This window comes from Aptenodytes forsteri, unplaced genomic scaffold (assembly GCF_000699145.1).
Source record: "Aptenodytes forsteri isolate BGI_AS27 unplaced genomic scaffold, ASM69914v1 Scaffold193, whole genome shotgun sequence".
NCBI classification, from domain to species: domain Eukaryota; kingdom Metazoa; phylum Chordata; class Aves; order Sphenisciformes; family Spheniscidae; genus Aptenodytes; species Aptenodytes forsteri.
The window spans coordinates 11987729-12009297 of NW_008795405.1; the positions used below are offsets into that span (position 1 = coordinate 11987729).

The 21569-nt window shown below is 35.9% G+C and overlaps 1 protein-coding gene across 1 annotated transcript in view; it reads right to left on the reverse strand.

Moving 5' to 3' along the window:
• DICER1 (dicer 1, ribonuclease III) overlaps nt 1-21569 on the reverse strand; it is a 53512-nt gene that overhangs the window by 23335 nt on the left and 8608 nt on the right. The window contains exons 3-16 of the mRNA XM_019472502.1: nt 19142-19334; nt 18011-18173; nt 17410-17540; nt 17164-17298; nt 16191-16351; nt 14730-14898; nt 12133-12605; nt 8070-8202; nt 6823-7065; nt 6571-6725; nt 5019-5151; nt 4444-4519; nt 3176-3315; nt 569-748 (exon numbers count right to left, since the gene is read on the reverse strand). Coding sequence (XP_019328047.1) covers nt 569-748; nt 3176-3315; nt 4444-4519; nt 5019-5151; nt 6571-6725; nt 6823-7065; nt 8070-8202; nt 12133-12605; nt 14730-14898; nt 16191-16351; nt 17164-17298; nt 17410-17540; nt 18011-18173; nt 19142-19285 — 2436 coding nt within the window. The 5' untranslated portion in view covers nt 19286-19334. The remainder of the gene's footprint in view (nt 1-568; nt 749-3175; nt 3316-4443; nt 4520-5018; nt 5152-6570; nt 6726-6822; nt 7066-8069; nt 8203-12132; nt 12606-14729; nt 14899-16190; nt 16352-17163; nt 17299-17409; nt 17541-18010; nt 18174-19141; nt 19335-21569) is intronic.

Here is a 21569-nt window from a genome sequence, read left to right on the forward strand (position 1 = left end):
GAGGGGTCTGGAGAACAAGTCTTATGAGGAGCGGCTGAGGGAACTGGGGTTGTTTAGCCTGGAGAAAAGGAGGCTCGGGGAAAACCTTATTGCTCTCTACAACTACCTGAAAGGAGGTTGTAGCGAGGTGGGTGTCAGTCTCTTCTCCCAAGTAACAAGCGATAGGACGAGAGGAAATGGCTTCAAGTTGCACCAGGGGAGGTTTAGATTGGATAGTAGGAAAAATTTCTTCACAGAAAGGGTTGTCAAGCATTGGAACAGGCTGCCCTGGGAAGTGGTTGAGTCACCATCCCTGGAGGTATTCAAAAGACATGTGGATGTGGTGCTTAGGGACATGGTTTAGTGGTGGACTTGGCAGTGCTAGGTTTATGGTTGGACTCGATGACCTTAAAGGACTTTTCCAACCTAAATGATTCTATGATTCTGTATTATTGCTTATTTTCTGGAGGTTACTTAAGACAAGCAGCACTTATGGTCATTTCCAACTCTTCAGTCTGGGGGTGGGAAATAAGTGGAAAATGATAGGTTGTAAGGCAGGTAGAATAAGGAAAGGAGCTAGATTCATTACCTGAGGTATAGGTTTGGCTGTCAATATGCCAAAACATCTTGTTGTATCCTCAGGAGGATATAGCTTTCGTCTCCTGAAGTTGAGCTCATCAGGTAGAGGAGTCGTTAACACCATTCCTATCACATACAGGTAACAGGGCTGATCAGGTTTGGGATAACTATCCCTTAAACATTCTGGAATCTAAAGTAAAAAAAAAAAAAAAAAAAAAAAAACAAAACAAAACCCAAATATTAACATGATAAAAATCAGCAAAATTCACCTAAAGACTATTCTTTGAACAAGCCTTCACATGTTTATTTGGAAAAGTATTGCTAAAAATGAGGAATTAAAAAAAAAATCTAGACTTAAGTAATTTTTTCTTTCTTAAGCTTGTTTGGTCAGCAGCCTGGCCTGGTAGCCATGAGATCTGTCTGAACACTTGCATCAAGGGAGCACAATGCTCCCCCATCTTCCTATTTGCCAAGAGGCAACTTCCATTACATCCCTAAACTTCCTCTGTATCCACCCTGCGTTAGAAACGCAAGTCTAACTGTAGAACACAGACAGCACTTCACCATAAATACAACTTAAGTTTTGATGCCAATTTCCATATTTACCAGTAACTCTGGAGCACACTTTATGTCCAAGGTCTTTGGACATTAACAGTAGAAGGAAAAAAGAAAAGGAAAGAAGAAAAATGTACGCGCGCAGAAAAAAACCTACATCCCAGTAATTCAATTTTCACATAAGCTTGGCTGAACTTATAGCTTCATTAACATGGATTCTTTTCCCCAGCAGAAGTGTTTAAAAGCATCAAAAAAAGTTTTTCATACACTTGAGACAAACACACAAACAAACACACTGCCCCTTTGCCCAGGCACTACACTATAGAAGTTTTCTAATAACAATTCTAGCTTGCAGATGTGAATACTTACAACAGCACTTTCAACTCTGCTGCTCATATTTGTCACAGACCTTAAGAAACCATGCTTTACGTTTGGTAGGAGTTCATTACTTTGTAGGTCTCAAAAATGATCCTCCTGTTTATCTAAAGCTAAATTGCAATACATGTAGTCCTGGATTTTAAAGTTATACTGTAGCAAAACTATGGCCTTGGCTTAATGGAAAATTACTCATAAGTTTAATAACTATATTAAGCCCAAGAGGATCTTGGAGACCTTAAACATTTGCCAAAGCTTCTTTTCCAGATGTGAAAAGCTGGGACAAAGGCAAGGGAAAGTATTCTTGGATTCTGTATTAAAAAAAATAACCAAGAAAGAACGATGCATCACTTGACAAATCAGCTCCTCTGAATGACAGATACCATAATTGTGCATTTTACAAGTCACCCCTATTCCAAAAATCACTAGTGAGGTAAGAGGACTGAGAAAGGCACTTGTAACAAGAAACACCAAGAAACACTGTGCAAAGATTCAAACTGTTTGTGAAGTACTGCAAGAAAAAGGTTTTCTCATCTGTCATTCCCTCTGTAATATACTCTGTGATGCCACAGTATCCTTTCCTAAGCTTTCCTAATAACCAATTATTTAAACTACTAATAAAATTGGTGCATGCGGAGGATGCCAAGAATGGAATTACTTAAGGGCTATCACCATAACTGAGGCTGCACATGAACGTACAACACAGCACTGTAGCCTAGTACTGTGAGTGCACACGCTGACATTCCTACATGTGACCAAAGGCTATCCATTTCTTCGTGAAATGCAAAGATTATCAGAAGCTACTATGCAATCTATTCTGAACAAGTTACGTGTCCTATTCAAAGGACCTTAGACAGAACCTGTAGCAACTGCAGGGGAAGGAAGGAAGGTTCTGGAGTAGTTGCAAGATACTCTGACAAAGCTTCTTTTCTCCATTTTCTCTTACTTTTAAAGTATTTGACATTCCCCATAAATACTACCCAAGAAATCCAATTCTACAAACTGATGTGGCTGAAACCTGTTGTAACAGATCTATGGATAAGTTACTTAATAATGCAGAGCCACAGTAAGTATCTTATGTGACCCCTTTAGCATATTAAGCATAATATTTAGAACTATTTTAAAAGTAAAAAATATTAAAAGTACACTTATTTGATATTCTAAGATTTAAACCAAAATTATGAAATTCTGTGTTTGACCTGTAAAGTCACCAAACTAAACCAAGCATCTAAAAAAAAAAAAGTTTCTGTGTTTAGCGCCTGGCAGATAACTTTGACCTCCTGGGCACCTCCTTTAGTCTTCAATTATTTGTCTAGAAAGCCAGTAATTCTTCCTTTGCTCTAGTATATTTACCAGAGAACTTAAAAGTTTCTACAGATTATTAATGCAGGACAATTTTTCATCCCAGTTATTTCTATACTAGGCAAATACAGTCAACAAGCTTTATAAGAAAGGGTACATTCTTTGAACTACAGGCATGCTTCCAAAGCATATGGTCGCATAAGCTCATTCAGGTAATAGTGCAGGTTTCCATACAGTTAAAACTGCAAAATATTTCCACTATAAACGCAAGATTTTTTTCAAAAGATTCTTATCATCAGGTAAGATTAAGAATTGGCAATTTTGTCTTCTTATCAGTACATAAAGCATTTGATCGGAGATGTGGACAAAAGTGAGTGATACTAACAGCTTTAGGATAGCATTGTCTTCGTTTTGTAGAGCCTGGCCTTCCTGGAACACTGGTTTCTTCTTCATCATGTAAATCAAGCTCCTCCTCATATTTAACCGTTTCTTTACCAACTGGCATCAAATGATCATCCAGTTCACCTGAATATTATGAAAAAGTACAAAGTAATTTGATTGTTCATAATGCTATCTTAGTTCCTTCAGATACTACGCAGTAGTTGTGATTGCTCATGAAAACACCTCACCTACGTTTTTAAAATACACTTACTACTGCCAGGCTCCAAAAGTGTAACTTTGGGGAAAGAGTAATAAAGGTTGAATTTTTGGCAAAAATAATCACAGTAAAAATCTCTGAAATTTTAATAAAAAAAAAATTTTACTTCTATAATGAAAATATCAAAGAAAAATAAACTTTTTTGCCCATAAAAACCAACTAGTGACTGAAATACTCATTTAAAAATACTCACATGGAGTTATGCCAAGAAAGAGGGAACAGTTATATTTCTGTATCATTCTAAAAAGTGAATTACTACTGTTGAATGTGCACTCTCAACACTGAGTTGAGCCATCACGGTGTTATTCTTGGATACATTTATTGGTATGAATTCAGTGATCAAAAGGTTTAACTCAGAGAAAAAAATACAAAACCCAGATCTACAAATTTTTTTGCTTAAAAGATACATAAATACTTCTGTATTTCATCAAAGCACCTATAACATGGAATTTTCTTTAAAACATTCCACAAAAAAGAATATGCTCCATTATACTTACTAGAAACAAGAGAGCTGAAATAATCCTGCAATGTCCTATTTTTGGAACATGACTTATGATACAGGAGAGAATACAATAAATTTAGAGCTGTGTATTTTATATTTTAATTTGTTACAATTAACTTTAAAAAACAAGTTATTTTTTGGCTGCAGGATGTAGTCCCTGAGCTACAATCAAGATCTTCTAGAGAACAAGACTCTTTCCCCTTTTATTAAGCATATTCAATGTCAAAATCTGTGTGTCTTGTATTAATGCTACATTTGCTGTTTAAGACAAAATAAGTTAAATAAGATTCCCCTGGAAAATTTAACTTTAGCTTACAAGGTGTAAGCTAAATTAGTAAGTACATGATCATACCACAAAACAAGGCAAGAGAAAGGAAGCTATCGTAGATGGCTATAGCAGAAATGCATATATATGCATAACATCAGTACCATGTTCAATTTCTCAATTATAAAATATTCTTTACCAAAGAGGTGTTGCTTTTCCAGTTCTTACCGATTTTGTGCAGTTTTTCACAGCAAATAAGAGCTACAACTCTCTCAGCCAGTCTTGCACAACTCATTGGAGGACCCTATAAACATTTAAATATTTTTTGAAAACTTTGGTTGATTAGCACATTACTTATTATACATGTTACAAACAGTTAGTTTAACACAAACATTAGGTAAGCACAACTTCGTAAAATATTATATTGATGACAGTTTTGTGAAGATATTCAGGCTTATGTTGTTTTTCCACAGAAGCCAAAATTACAAGGTTTTGAACTCAACATACTATTGATCAAAACCAATACAGGAAGTTTTCCTATAACCGATACATGTGTGTGAAAAAACAAGGCACTGGGAAGAACATCTAAATATTTTTGCCTTTGGAATAAACAGTAACTGCTGGAGAAGATTGTAACAGATACAAACAGGGATCTAAATACAGTTAGAGAACACAATACAGGAAAAGAAAAGTCATATCATTTTCATTACAACAGTGAAACAAACTAATTCTAGAAAAGGCACACACACATCTATACCAACATATTCACTTATTTCTATGCTTTTCCTTCCCCAAATACCTACAACAATTGAAGCTCGAAGAGGTGAGTTGATTGGCAGGTAGAGAGTAGAGTAAAACGTATGATCAGGTAGTTCTCGGGTTTTACACTTGGGAGCTAGGTGTGTAAATGGATCACTTGGTAATCTAGCGCAGTACCTAAGTTGACAAAACATTTTACAAATCATCAAAACCTGCAAATTGAAACCTAAAGACATTTCAATGGAATCTTGCCTTACTGGTGTAAACACTACAGAAGATGATTTCAGGCCATACTGAGCACTGCAAGGGTACACTGCTGACTGATGTTCAACTAACTAACTGCCGAGCAGGAGACCTCCAAGTCCTTTACTACAAAGCTGGTCTCTAGAAAGGTGGTTGCAAGGTTGTAATGATGCACAGGACTATTCCATCCCAGGTAGCAGAGTTTGCATTTGTTTTTGTTTAATGTCTGGAGTTTACTGTTGTCCTATTCCTCCTATTTGTCATGGTTCCCTTCTGAACGGTAGCCTTACCTCCACTGCACTCACTTCCCCCTCTCCCAACTTGGCGTCAAATGCTAACATGCTGACGTTAAACTGTATTGGACCTCTTAATAGCCCATGAGGAATGCCACACATAAGCAGCTGCCAGCTACCCTTTGAATCATCTACCATCACACCCTTTGAATCTGACTGCTTTGCCAGGTTTTATTTACCAGGCAGTCTACCAAAATGGTCTGCATCTCATAAATTTGGCCACTAAGGTACTATGGCAATTGCATTGAAAGCTTTACTTAAGTAAGTGACATTCACTGCTTTTCTCCTGTTCACAGAGTCAAGCAAGCACTTCATCACACAGGGGACAAGGTTGGTCGGGCAAAACACTGTCCTCAATAAAGCTCCTGTTGGCTGCTGCCAACCACTTTTTCCTTTATGTGCCTGGAAACAGCTTCCATGAGGGCTTGGTCCATAATATTCCATATGACTAAGGTAAAATTGACCAGTCTGTAGCTACCTGGATCATCTTCCTTGCCTTTTTTGAAGTGTCATAACATTTACCTTTTCCTGTCACTGAGGACCTCCTCTAATTGCCATGGCCTTACAAAGATGATATTGGCTAGCTCCCTTGGAAGCATATCATCCTGTCTTGTGGACTTGTATTATGTCCAGCTTGCTTACTATGTTGTTTTTTTTTTTTTAAATGTGACAACAGACTGCTATTACAAATGTGAATATTAGAACTGGAAGATTTTACTACAGTTCTAACAAGCTCTTTTTTTTTTTTAAAGCTAGCTTGCCAAGAGCAAAAGAAAAATCTTACTACCCTTTTTGAAAAGGAATGTTTTCAGAGCAGCTTTTAATTACAGGAATCAATATCACTAAATTTATTATCAGAGCTAGAACCTCTGTAGGATAAAGAGATAAAAAGCAAACTATCCCTTCAAACTGCTGTGACCACTTTCTTTAGGAGGAAAGATCCTACAAGATTCCTAAGAGGAAATGTGTACAATGCCGCAGCCTACACTTCCACGTTGCAAGACAGACTAAGAAACTCTTTATTTAAAGACAAGAAGTAAAAAGTGAGTATGCCTCTTACCTATTTATGTGTCCAATAGCAGTGTTAATAGTAACTCTTGGACTGTTCTCATCTGGCCTCAACACATAAGGTGGAAATACATCATCATCATCAACAATGGGTTCGGTTTCAGTTTCATTGTTATCGACAGATTTTGAGCATTTGTTTCTCAGGATCTTCAAGGATTTCAAGAACAGAGCATAATGAGAGATTTTTCCTTTAAAATACTATGATAAATTTAACAAAAACAGGCATGGTCCTTTGACCTCATACCTTCTCAATTGCTTTGTATGTCTTAAGATCTTCTTCAAAACTTTTGATTTTGTCTGTATCTGCTAACATGATATAATTGGAAATTGGTGCTCTAGCTCTTCCTTTTGACTGCACATAGGAACGGTATTCTGTGGGCAAATCAAAACGCACCACCAAGTTGCATTTTGGTATGTCAACACCCTCTTCTACAATACTAGTAGCAATAAGTAGGTTGGTCTCATGTGCGCGAAATTTTCTAAGAACCTGCAAAAGTAATGAAGACAAATTTAAGAGATTAGTCCGCAACCTGTTTCCACCATCAGATTCATCAAAAGCCAATAAAAAAAAAAAGAGAGTGGATCAGACATTCCAAAAACTTGTCTAAATATGCAGATATAAAACTATTACAAAAAGTCTTTTCAGAAACACAGCAAGACTATTTATCAGAACAGTCAGATTTCTAGGAATCAAATCTGGTATGTGGAATTACATGAGTCTAAGCTACTACAGCCACTAGCAATGGAGAGGATCCCACTTATTTACAAGTTTTCAGCTATTGTATAAAAAAACGCTGCTTTCAGGACAGCATCTTTTCCAACCATTTTAGAGGTTGAAACATCCAGGGGTGGGGGGGGGGGGGGGCTTTGGTGGAGCTCTACCATTCTAGAGCTGGTACTTCTGATATTTATACTATTTACTAAACAATACTACGGAAAAGTTGAGGAGGAGGGAAGGTCAGAAGAACAACGCAGCCGGGGGTGAGGGGGAGGAATAAATGCATTTGCTTTCAAAATACTTCACGTGCTTTAAGTGAGGTCAAAATCATGGGGTCTCATATCATTTAATGATTTACCAAATTCACTTTTAGCAAAGATAAATATTAAAACCAGCTTAACTGTTGAAAACGTCAGGAACCTGAATTTTCTTTAAAGTATTACTGTACTACTACTAACCCAATGCATAAAAATCAGATGGTTGATGATCCGACTAGACACAAACATGATTTTACATAGTCTTAATTTGTTTGTGTAATGTGACATAGCAATGCCTCTTTGGTTTTTTTTGTTTTGTTTTTTTGTTTTAAATGAAGAACATCTGTATCTCCAATAAGTATGCATATTTGTTAAACCAAGGGTATTCCCTGAACTTCCAATAACTGTGCCCAGACTCTGCCAGTTGGTTTTTGTTTTTAAAGACACACACACCAAACCAAAACACCAAAAGGTTCTGAAGGTACTGCTAGTTTCAATTATTTTTCTTGAAGTTACCTCTTCCTGTTTTCTGAATTCTACTTCCATCTGCTTGTTACGAGGCTGGTTCTTGCCAATGCCATGTCCAGTTATAAAATTGCTACTGATGTAAGCCAGTTCTGGATCTTGCTTGCCAGCTTCTTTTATCAACCTAAAAATATTACATGCGTTTTTAGAAGTCACACAACTCAGAAAATGGAAGACAATCTTTTGTTGCAAGACCTACATTAAAAGAACAAATGGGAGCATGACATTTAAGCCATGCTAACACATAAACTGACCTTAGTCTTCCCTAAAAACACTAGTTCTAGTGAAAACCTCTGTAAGGATAATAAAAGACAGACTGCATACACACACAGCATGAGTGTGCGGGCATCACATGCATTTCAGACCTATCATGGTAAAACCAGGTATTTTTAAACCAATCTATTACTTTAAGGCTCCCTGTTGTTAAGACACCCTACTCACAACCGGCTCACTTAACCTCATTTTCTGTAAATGATGACTCATTTTAGCAGAAAGACCTGTAACTGCTCCCTCAACAAAGTATGCTTCCTCAATATAAGGTGTTAATTTTTAGGTTAATATTAAGGAGAATAACAATCTATGTTTTAAAATACATGTATTTTTTTCAGGTATACTAATGACAAAATGTTGACCAGTTTTTCTGAAGAGCGATGCTCAGCCTACTCGGTGAGACCTTTACTATTTTTGAAATTAACCCAAACGTACCTACAATTGGAGGATTTAATCCAATTCTTTGAAAGGAACACTGAACAGAGATGTGAGGATCATCTAAGCTCTGTTTATTCCCCTATGTCCTTCTTTAGGTTACAGAAGGAGAAAAGGCTGGCTTCTGCAGTGTTTTGATTTCACAGACAAGGTAGAAGATTGCTCATATAAATAATGCACTGAATCCAGAACTAGGCATTTATGGATTTAAAAGCATAATTACATTGTGCAAAGTAATTATGCTGTAGCATCCTTAGTTGATCTGTTTTCAGCATGGACAGAACCTGGGATTTCTCAACCATAACAGGTTTTTGAGCAGCAGAGCCGATAAAAATCAAGGGATCATATACAAAAAGTTACATCCCTTGCATGTCTCACTATAGCCATCCCAGTACCACTTTGCTCATAGCATATCCATCATGTCCATCACCAGGTGCTCCTCATATCCAAAGGACAGCCTGCCTCTGTATACCTCCAACAGCAATTCAAACCTTTCCCAATTACATCTCTAGCAATTCTGCCTCACATATAAGATGATGGGTGCTGTGCCAGCCCCCAGCTCCATGCCTACCACTGCCCAGTGAGCTGCTGCCAAACCAGGTGGAAAATGGCAAAGTTCTCCCTGCCCTTTCTACCATTGGAAAACTACTGAAGTCTCTCCCCTTTACCTGGTCGCTGTTTTAAACAAGATTTATGGGAACATAAAACACCTTGAAGACTTCCTTCCTTTGCAATCTGTTAAAACCAGAGTGGATAGGGAGTATAGGCAAGAGAACGGAAAAGCAGCAAATAGCTTGGTAACCTTACAGAAACAGACTAGAAGAATCCTTCTGTACTAAAATGCACGTGATTTGTTAGTTCAGGCTAAACAGATTCACATTTCTGTACACAGTCTAGGCTCGAGACAGACATACTAATAAAGTACGGGTTAATAACTGGACATTTTTTCATATGTCTTTTTCCACATGGCATTTCTGTCAAGTCATACAGCTTCAGTTTGAGTACCTACTAAGCATCTCAAACATTCTTACTGTATCTCACTGTAGAAATGGACAATTAAAAACACTGAATAAACATGTCACTGTGCACATCTTTGGCAAGTTCTTAAGAAACATTCAAGACTTCAACCTTGTGGTTAAAAAAGTATTATTAGTGGTAGATAATGGGTGTTGTTTTTCAAATAGATACAAAAACTTCTGCTTTCAGACCCCTCTCTAAGGCAGTTGAGAGGCACGGCAATGAAAATGGAAGGAAACTGGGCTTTCGAAAATGTTTTCTTTTCTGAAAAGGAGCTTATAGGAACCAGAACTCAATGCATACACCAAATAAAACAGTAAATGAGCCACTTCATCAGTTGTGTGTAATAATAATCAAAGAATAGGCTGGGGTTTTGGGGGTTTTTTTGTTTTTTTTTTTTTTTTTCTAATTTGTAGTATTTACAGTAAGTGCAGTGGCTTTTGCTAAAGTTCTCTAAGGAAAGAGATTAACTCTAATTACTGCTTCAGAGAAAATTCCTACCCATTTCTCCCAGAAAATAAAACACATGCCATGAATTTTGCCCTTCCTCAGTCATCATGAACTATGGACTTCATAAAATGGGATTCTAGTCTCTAAATCTTACCATAATAAATATATTTTAAGAAAAATTCTATTTCTGCTTTAGCTTAGTTCTGTTTAATGATCCATACTCGATTACTGGAAGCTCGAGTGGTTTTGATATACTAATTCAAACACTCATGACTTCCTTATTCAGGAGACAGTCTTTCCACCTGTATATACAACATAAGTATAGCTACAATCGGCAGAGGCCCTTGAACTAAATCCAGTGAATTGAAGTGAGCCTACAGTGAGGTTCTCCACTGAAGGCTTTTGGTCTCCTGTCCAACAGCTCAGGTCTGCTGATCATCCACGTATTTTGAGACCAGGTGTGTTACATGAGGTAAAGGAGAATTCTGAGAGTCTGCTAGCTAGCTTTCAGAAGTGGATAACAAGTTACATATAGTCTTATTTTTTGCTGCCAATAACCTGTACCAAAGGTGCCTAAAGCTTAAAGATGGCAGAATTTGGTTACCTATTTGATCTAGACATCATATTCTGTCAGGTTCAAGAGCATTTAGAATATAGTATAGCGCATAAATCACAGTCTACAAGAATGCACAGTGGAAAAAGAGTATAATTTAAATCACATTCATAATTTAACAGAGAAGAAAAAAATTAACAATTCTGTTCACTCCCTGTAGGACCATGAAATACTCATTTCAGCTCAGCAAAAATTTATCAGGATCTGTTAATGTTATTTCTTCAGGAGTTATTAACAGAACATGACCATTTCACTGAATGGCTTAGTTTGCATCATATTGCATATTTATGCAAACATATTTAAAAATGCAAAAAAAGCAAAGAAAAAAGATGAAGTTCATAAAAAACACATAGGCAAGTTTGCAGATCAAAGCATATATTATGCACTCGAACTATTGACTCAGCCAAAAAGGTAACAACAGAAGGGTCAGATTCAGTGGTATCCAGAATGCAATAAACAAATTGCATAGGACATTTAGCATACTATCAAAAAAACTACCAAAAACCCAAAAATCAAGATAGGTGAATAAATCAGATGTCATTCATGGTTTGTGGCAAATAGCATTTAACAATTAAGTGTTATGTATAACTAACATGGATCATATTCAGGAATAAGAACTGATAAGGAACTAGAGCACTGCAAAGTATATCTTGGCCAATATTCCAGGGTTCATATTTTTCTTGGTGGAGACCGTAAGAAAGTGCTTAGTGTCTAAATGAATAGGTGTTTTATAAACACCAACTGTTAAAGTGGTACTGGTAACTCTTAAGACATATTTGTGCAAGGGCAAATTTGGTTTTCTGTAGACTTGGATCATATAATAATGTGATTTAGTAAGGTAATGGTAAAATTTCCAGAAGTATTGCACTCAGTAGGTTAGAGAAGTTTCCAGCATCCATTGCAAATATAAATTTAAAGACTGATTAAGACAAATTAGTATATGGCTATTTTACAGGTTAAGTACAGTATTTCACATTTTTCCTTCTAAAGAAAACAAATTACAAACTCAGGTCCAAAACAAGCCCTTGAGTACAATTTTCAAAGACACATACTCTTCCCATCCACCCCATATACACATAGCCTGATTTTTTTTTTTTTGTTATTCTTTACGCAGATCCAGCATGATCTCCTAAACCAACTTTAAAATAGAGTTCTGAAAATACAAGACAATCCCCCACATATTCCTAATATTAACAACCAGGTGCTGGCAGCTGAGTCAGCCTTTTTTGGTTTTTTAAGTGATTTTTTTTTTTAAATAAAAAGCTTTACCTATTTAGAACAACTGCTGTGTATCTTCTTTCCACAAAAATAATTCCACATAAAATATTAGTAAAGGGAGATGGGAAATTAGTCTCTGGCTTCTCTTTCTCCTCAATTTCTTCATCCTCATCATCATCTTCAGAATCACTCCAAGACACATAATTATCCTGATTCCTATTGTTATACCATTCAACACTTTCAAACTGCTGCCGTTCATATGGTTTATATTTGCGCAAGATTTCAAGCAGCTTTATTACTTTTGGGGTTACAAATTTCAGGTCAAGTGAGGCAGGCGAGAAGTGCTCTTCACAGAGTGCATGTATTTTCCTTAGGAAAGTGTCTGTAAACAATAAAAATTTCCTGTGCAGCTCCTCTTGTTCGTGTTTGATATACTTCTGTAGCTCTCTCACCATCATCCCGGCTACCTTATCTGCACACCAGGGTCCCAGAACAACCAACACAGCTCGGCAGTCTGACAATATCTACAACAAATGAATTCAAATATTAGTTCAAAGAGTACATTCATGAACTATTCTGCCTGGGATCTTGTTTCTCATATAGCACAATCTGTGTAAGGATTATGACAATTGTTCTATCATAAAAATATTTAGAAGTCTGCTTTTGTTATTTAGATAACCTTGGGAACTTCGGTGTTTCTAATGGAGCAAGTTTCCCCCTTCCCCCTAAACTACTGCAATTAAACTTTGAGCTTTGTACATTTCTGAATCTCAAATAAAAAGTTTAAAGAACATTTCACAATTTTGTGGAATTGTAATTCGAAATTTACCTTAAGATAATTACATTAAAAAGGACAATACTTCTTGAGGCAGCTAGATAAACAAAGCAGAAATTATTACCCTTTATATTTAACATACATCTAATAAAATAAACGCTTTACTGGGCATTTTTACTTTGCTACTGATACTTGCCAGGGTTTCAAAAGAATCTAACCAGAAAGTTCTACAGTGGCCTTTGTGTAATCTTAGCAAGTCTAGCCTCTCAAAGGAAAAAAAATTAGGGGTTTGTATGTGCGGGTGGAATAGGAAAAAGAAAGAGAACTATACCCTACTCAGAGAGTACCGCATAGGCACTTGAGTACCATCAACTTCTTATCTGATGGCAAGTTGTTTCCTCCTGAAGAGTCAAGTGCTCAAACAATAAACTAAGAATCCAGAAATGGGGTACATTGATAACACTACTAAAAAGATTCATGATTTGGATGTACTGTTACAACATAAGAACTATGACAGAACTATAACAACAGTCAGGATGATACAGTTTTCAGTTGCTGCTTTAATGTCTCTTCCTTCCTCCCTTCTGTGAGGCAGTAAAGAACAGGTTATCATCCTCTTTACACTATCCTCCCTGAAGTTTGGTAGCTGTAAGACTTAAAGGCAAAATTTATCTATATTAATTGTAACTGCACATAAAGGCTTGATGCTCTCCAGTGCCAAGATAAAAGGCACCTCAGGCTGAAAACTGATTTCTTTTTCTTAATATGGGTGCCTCCATCTTCTTGGAGAGCTACTGGATCAGAAAACAATCACAGAAGGTTACATGAATTAGAAGCATAGCAGTTAATCCACTCTTCTGGACTATGCAAATCCTGGGGATTGCCCCCAGCTGCCAGCATTCCTTATGTATTTTAGCCTATTACATTTTAAGTTTAGCACAAAAGGAACCAGGACTTCCTTTTCCCATGCAGTCGTGATAGGCTGCCTTATGTATCATCCTTCCCTCTGGCCCAAATAATCTTTTTCTGGACAGCGTCAGAGTGCTGGGTTTCTAAGAATGTTAAAGGAAACTGGAATACTTTGGGCTGAAGAAAGAAATACGTTCTCCGACTTCCCCATGGACTATTATAGAAATATGACTCATTACTGACTTCTTGGTTAAACAAAGACTTACATACCTACATGGTTGTACCTCAGGAGGCAATTCCAAACCACAAAGCCCAAGAAGGAAAAAAAGCTGCCCGGACCCCGGACCCGACATGTGACAGGTCCCTGCTCAATACACCATGCCTTCTGCACTCTACTCTGCCATCTCACATGACAACATAGGGGCAAAAATATAGCAAGGTAGGGGCAAGCTTGACATTTAAATTCCATTCTAGCAAGGTGTGGCACTAGCCCAATATTGTTTAAGATAAATTGTAGAAGTTGTAGATCTATGGCTGGAATTTTTGCCTGAATTCTTACTTTATCATCTTTTAATACACCTGGGTACATTTTTTCCAAATACTTCCTGAGGCATTACTTCCTCTTCTGTACTGAATTATTCAAAGGTCATGGGAGACGACAAAGACGTCAAATTCCTGACTTCAGAAATAAGGACCCACAACATCAGGGTGCAGAATTATTTTACCGCCTTAAGGAAATGTGAATACAACATTCTCTAACCAGATGAAGTTCTAATCAATGGTTGACATTCAAGCTCCACTCATTTATGAAAAGACTTGCACTGTTAGCGAGTACAAAAATCAGAAGTCTTTTTGCTCACTCTAGGCTGGCTAGCTTAGGTTTCAGTAATGTAACATACAAGGGAAAGAAAAACAGTAGTAAGACTGTTTTCCCCAGGTTTTTCACATAGCTTAATGTCCTTACCTGCTTAGAAATTAATGTAGAATCTCTTTCTTTTGAATGTACAGATATGTTGCAGTCATTTAGAAAAGCAAGCGCTTCATCCAATTCCTTTAATAATCTTCCATACAACCCACTTTTGTCAGTATATGGTCCACAGTCCACAACAATCTCACACGGCTGAGAAGTATATCTTAATTGAGGGCAAAAATCAAGTTAAACACAGCTTCTGAAAGTCAGAGCTATTTCAGCCTGTTAAGGTTATACAGCAAATAACAGCAGCAACATGAAGTGTATTCAAGTACATTTCTTTCCCCACTGTGAACTAAAAATGGTTACAGAGTTAAATACTTTAAAGTAAAAAAACCTCCACCACCCCAAATACTAAACTACTTAATTCTAAAATACTTTTCTTTCTAATACACTCCCTAAAAAGGAGGTTAATAACACTATCTTCATTTCAAATATTGGAAAATTTAAGGCAAAGCAAATTGAGTTTACTTGACCACCATCTTCACTTTTGGTTTTTCCAAAGTGTACTCATTTGATATGCCAAACAAATACGATCCACATAATGTGAATTTAGGTCTACATATACACTTACACAAGTAAAGTAGTTACTGTTCTTGAATGGCAGAGCTATGAGTGAGAAATTGTTAAAAGCAAATGGTTCACACAAGTTCAGAAAAATGCATTTAAAAAACACACCCACAAAACACATGTTCCAGAACATGAAATAACCATCTTTGTATTATGAACCGAGTTTCAGACAAAGTCACAGTACAGGTGGTACAAGAAGACATGATACATATGAATCATTTCACACTAATTTTCCTCTACAACAAATCATCACATTATGACCACCTTTGTTTTAAACAACATTCACAGGATTCTACATTTTCTAAGAACACAGAGTAAAACACCCACTTGCTCTGGTATTTAAGTAGTTTTTACTACTTCCTCTCGTCTCCCTGTGTCTTTCATCAGCCTCTAAATCCAGGCTATTCATTCATTTTTCTAAATTAAATAGCAACATTATGGCACACACTGAACACGAACCAGTTACTCTTCAAACATAAGACAGTGCGTTTTACAAGTTCAGAAATGTATTGTGGAATGTGAATTTTTAGGTTGGTGGTGTGTTGGGGTTTTTTTGGTTGGTATTTTTGGTTTGTTTGTTTTTTGGGGTTTTTTTTTTAGTTGTTTTGTTGGGTCTTTTTTGTTTCATTTTTTTTAACAACTACAGAAAATCTCTGAATATCAAGGCCAATCAGCCTTTGTACTTAACTTTAAGGAAAGATGTACTTCAACACTGGTTACTAAAAAGCAATTTAACATTCCCTACCCACCCCAAATAGAAATAATGGCATCACATACACACAAACTTTCCTAATCTTTAAAAGAGGAAATACTTCTACTGGTTTATTCCTCTATCCAAGATGAAAACACAGGTATCAATTTAACAGCCATAATTGTACAATATACCTGTCTAAGACCACCAAATCAGTTGCAGTTTCAGCATTACTCTTTAAAATTTTCTCCAGTTTCTGGATCTTCTCCTCCAACTCAGCAGGATCACATTTCCCATTTAAAATGGAAGCTGTTAATCCCAAGATTCGAGGACATGATGGATAATCCTCACAGATCTGTGAAGTAAAAGAGAATGGAATACCTTAGGACAGTTATCCTGCAAATCTACCATCAAGCTAGCAGACTGTAAACTTAGATGCTTAGTTGGACACTAGTATTTCAATAGCACGTGTTGGAAAAGGAACCAAACATTGAATGAGTATTTTCTATTCTATTGAGTGGCAGTTAAACTAGAAATTGAGTAACATTTAACAGCAATCATCTTTAAAGGTAAATATTTACAATGTGGAAAAATACAAAGCAATAAACAGTTATCATTGCACAGAATATCCTTGCCACATTTACAACACACATATCATAATATGTAAGTACTAAAGTATGATCTAAAAAAAAGACATGCTCAGGTTAAACTTGAAGAGAGATTCGGAAAGACACCAATTATACAGGTTTCTCGTACTGTATAAGCCAAATACCACATGAAGCCAAGAATATCCCAAAAGAGCCCTACAAACATCTTTAGAAGTCAGTATTTTAAAAATAATAAAACCTGATTAGTACATCCCATTCCCAAACTCAAATATTTTATCAATGAATTTACAAAATTCCCCTAATTCCATAAATTTAGCTTCTGTGTTAATGCCAGATTTTTCTTTAGTCCCCACTGTAAAATACAGTAAATACACTACTTTTCTATCTCATAATGTCACTGAAGTCTTAATTCATTCAAGTAATTTCACAGTCCCAGAACATGCTAAAATATGGCTCCACTGATATTTTTCCTTAAATGGTTCCCACTTCTCCAGCCCTCCCACCTGACTCCTCCTCCTCCTCATCCAAGTATTAACATATTCATGCAATGGAAACTCACCTTCATAATTTCACAGTATGGGTGATCCTGGATTGCAAGATGGCACTCATCAAACACCAGAAGATTAATATTTGACAGGGATAAATACTTATTTCTCAAAACAGTCAAAGCAATATGACATGTCATAACCAGAACCTAGATTAAAAGGGAAAAAAAAGTGTCAATATAAGAAAAGTGCAAGCTTCTGATCAAGCCTAACTTACTGTAGGCTCTGCTTATATTTATAGTTTATACTTAATACATTACCTGATGCTTAGAGAATTCCTGACTCCACTTCTCTTTTGTCCATGATTCAGTTGTCTCTAAACTTGAATACTCTCCCACTTTAAGATCTGAATGTGTCCTGACAGCTGACACTTGTTGAGCAACTTGATTTGCTTAAGAAAAAAAATATAAAAAAGTCTCAATCACATAAAGGTCTTGTCATACATAAATTTTCAAGATGTGTGTCATATTACCTAGCACCAGGTTTCACAACATAGATTAGACTAAAGTTAAACCAGGTGTACACAGCAACTGCCTCCATGTAAAACCACAGCAAGGAAACAGATTGGTAACTCAGTTAAACCACAGCAAGGAAACAGATTGGTAACTAAACTGCACTTCACATTCAATGTCTTAATTTTAAACTAGGAAACAGAAGATGCCAGAGATAAACAGGTTGTATTCAATGGATTATAAGCAAAAGATGAAAGGTATCACGTTATTTAATCAGTTTAGCATCCTTGCTGTTGAAGACTTTATGCAAAAGTTTCTCCCAAATTTGCTTTCACGCAACTTCTACTAAGGAATATGCCATGGAAATATTAGCAGCATGTTTAGGAACTTAGTATACTTTTCCCCTTACCTGAGTTGACCAAGAACACAGTTCTTTTTCCATTTTTGTTGAAATCTCCCCTGATCTGATAGGACAGCTCTTTAGTGAGTAGTACTGCAATAAAAGTCTTCCCTGAGCCAGTGTTTAAGCAGACTATTGTATTATGATCCAAAGCTGCTTCAAGCAGTTCAACCTAGGTTTAAAAAATAATAATGTCCTTACTTGCAGCAATGCAGTGAAAAAGCTGACAAAAAAACCCCACCACAAGTGGTAAATGAACTACAGACAAGTCAGTAGTATCTCTAGAGATCTTTCCAATGCCATAGAATTAACACGTCTCTTTCATAACAATGTATTGTCAGTCTTTCAAAATAATACACTGTATACAGTCTAAATCTTCTATATATAGCTTCTAAGTCTAAAATCCTTTAGTATCACAATTTGCTGATATTTTAAGTAGCTTTCTAACTATATCTTTTTAATAGATGATTCTGTTGCTAGATACATTTTGTGAAGAAAGAAGCTAGAGCTTTTAAATGTAACTGTATACATCACTTCAGCCAAATAAGCAAGTATATTAGCTCAAGGTGATCTAAGCTTTCCAGTAATACTAACCAAATGCTAGCTTTCAGGCACCTCTGCAGTGCAAAGAGAACTGCAATTCTAGAACTCAGAAATAGCTTTCCTTATTAAAAAAAAAAAAAAATGAAAATCAGAGTGCCCTGATGGGGTTTCTGACATTACTGAGCTGCTTTGACCAGTATGTGAACCAAAAATCAAGGATTTACCATGCAGAAGACAGAAGGTCAGAGGGAGAAGGAGACATGATTGTATGCATACAGTAGATACACACAGTGTAATGTTTACTGTATTTGTCCCTAACAGCATTTGGCAGAGAGCAGCAAGAGAATACTCAGCTTAAGAGTTGTTCTGCTCATTAGAGCAAACTGAGAAGAGGGCATGGAGGATATTACAAATGTAGAACACGGCCAAGCTAAAGAAAAAGAGACAGAATTAACTCCCAACAGGTGGAGCTGTGAGAGACATGCTTAAGACTGCAACACTGCACATTCTCCAGCTGCTCTGGTTCTTTTTCTATTAAGTTAATGGATTTAATTGTACATTTTTCTGACATTACTGAATTAGTATTATCCCTAGTACCTGATATTTTCTTGGCGTGTAAATGTTATCATGAATTGCTTCTTGTTGCCATGGTAGTCCAAAAAATGGACCCATTGGGGAGGAAGCAGGGGTCATGAGCTGCAGTCCCGCCATGCTGAGGGATTGCAAAGCAGGGCTTTTCATTCATTCATCCAGTGTTTCTTTCATTGCATTTTTGTTTCAGCACAGCCTACTATGAGAAGAAAAAGAAACAGTATTAGATACAGTCACAATATAAAGCAAGAAAAGAAAATTTATTCTTAATTAAGAAAAAGGACATTACTTGATTTTACTTCCAGTAAGTGCTAAATCTCATACTATTTTCAGCAGAAAATGTTAATTTTAAATTTACACGCACTTTTCCACTTAAAGATTTGTGTTTATCAAAGTACCAAAGAAATTCAAAAGCAACTGTACTTTATGGGGCAAAGTTCATTCTAGGCATTTGGATTTACACATGTACATTTCAGAATAAAGTCCCATTTATGTTCTGACAGAATCCCATTTAAAATATCTTTAAGAACAAATTTTTAGAAATAGAGCTGTTTTAGCTTTACTTCAGGAAGGACAAAGATTTGATTTTCTAGAGCACAGGCATAAATAAGTATCACATTTTCCATTTCTCTTTCCAACCAAAAAGTCTCTAAGGCCAGTTAAAGCTTTACATACACACACACACACAACAGGAACTTTATTCTAATCAGCGGGAAAACAGGAACTACACAAGAACCTCAGTATTTTCAAATCAACAGATTCTGGTAAGGTTATCTATTTAAGGAACTGGCAGAAGTATTCTAAATAATTGCTGATGACTCTGATAAGGGTCCCTTTCCCCATTAGTCCTTATCAGGTTAACCACCAATTTCCAGAAAGATATTCTAATTGATAAACAAACAAACATTCACAACTTGATGACAACTACACACTGGAAAACACTTTCCTACTAAGGCTATGAAGTCCTCATCACTGAGGGTTTTTAAAAATGTTTGCTATATGTCAGGAATGATCAAGGGGGGAAAAAAAAAAAAAAAAAAATCAATTCTACCTTGCCCAGGGAAACTGATTAAGGCATGACGATATAGAAAAATATTGCTGAAGTATAATACAAACATACTGCATAAAATCTAAGAAATTTTGAATACTTCTCCCCTTTAAATCAGATACATACCCTATTCACAAAACAGTATTTTCAAAAGTTAGTTTTCCTCAAAATTCCTAGATACTCTACGTTCATTTTAGCATTAATCTCAAAATGAGAAATGCATAAAATTGACAATGTTTTCAAATTTAATGATTCATTAGAAATACATGAGGAAAAGCTAATTATCATCCTATTGCACAGAAACGTCCTTGCTTTTCTATATAACAGGAAAGTTGGTTAAGTTTTGCAAATGTGCTAGTTTTCCTCAAAATTCCTAGATACTCTACGTTCATTTTAGCATTAATCTCAAAATGAGAAATGCATAAAATTGACAATGTTTTCAAATTTAATGATTCATTAGAAATACATGAGGAAAAGCTAATTATCATCCTATTGCACAGAAACGTCCTTGCTTTTCTATATAACAGGAAAGTTGGTTAAGTTTTGCAAATGTGCAGTAGGGGAAAAAAAACAACTGAGAAATATATGATATGGTATCTAATAGAAAATATTAACCACTAATGATTATCAGAAATAACTGTTTTGAGGTATTACAAATAAAGCAGTATAATTTTTTTAAAAAGTATTCATTTATTTTTGTACTAGAATGAAATTTTATTTTATTTACCATAGTCTTCACCTAATAAAACATTGTAGCTCTTTGTCATATATTCAAATTTTTAAGTTAAATATTATAATTTGGGCCATGTCTAAACACTAATTTATTTTCTAACTTAACTACTATTAAAGAAGGCAATACATTAAATTACATGACCACTCCTCTTGCAGATTCATGCAGAAGTAATGTCACTTTATAGATATAGTCAGAGATAAAGCTTTGTCTCAGTTTTTTCCAAATAGGTAGGGGCGGTCCTGAAGGACAGCGTGGTTAAGTTGAAGTAACATTGTTCTGTTCCATTATAAAGCATTACTTCTCTTTTGAAGACAAACATTCAGTATTAAACGCTACTTAGTGAAAGAGGGTAAATGTAACTTCTTGGTCTTTGACTCAGCAATAGATGTACCTCCCCCCCATCAAAAATAGTATTTCTTTACTAGGAAAACTGTGTTGACATTGCTGGAATCTTGTCTGATGTTTTAATTGGAGCTTCACAGAAACTGTCAGAGTGAGAAGACTCCAGAAAGAAAAGATGTATTCAAGTGTTTAAAAACAAAAAAAAAAGGAATGAATGTACATTTTGACAGGACATACTAAAGAATGCTCTTGACATTTTATCCAATTTTTTTTTCCCAGTTCATAGAATAGAATCATAGAATAGTTTGGGT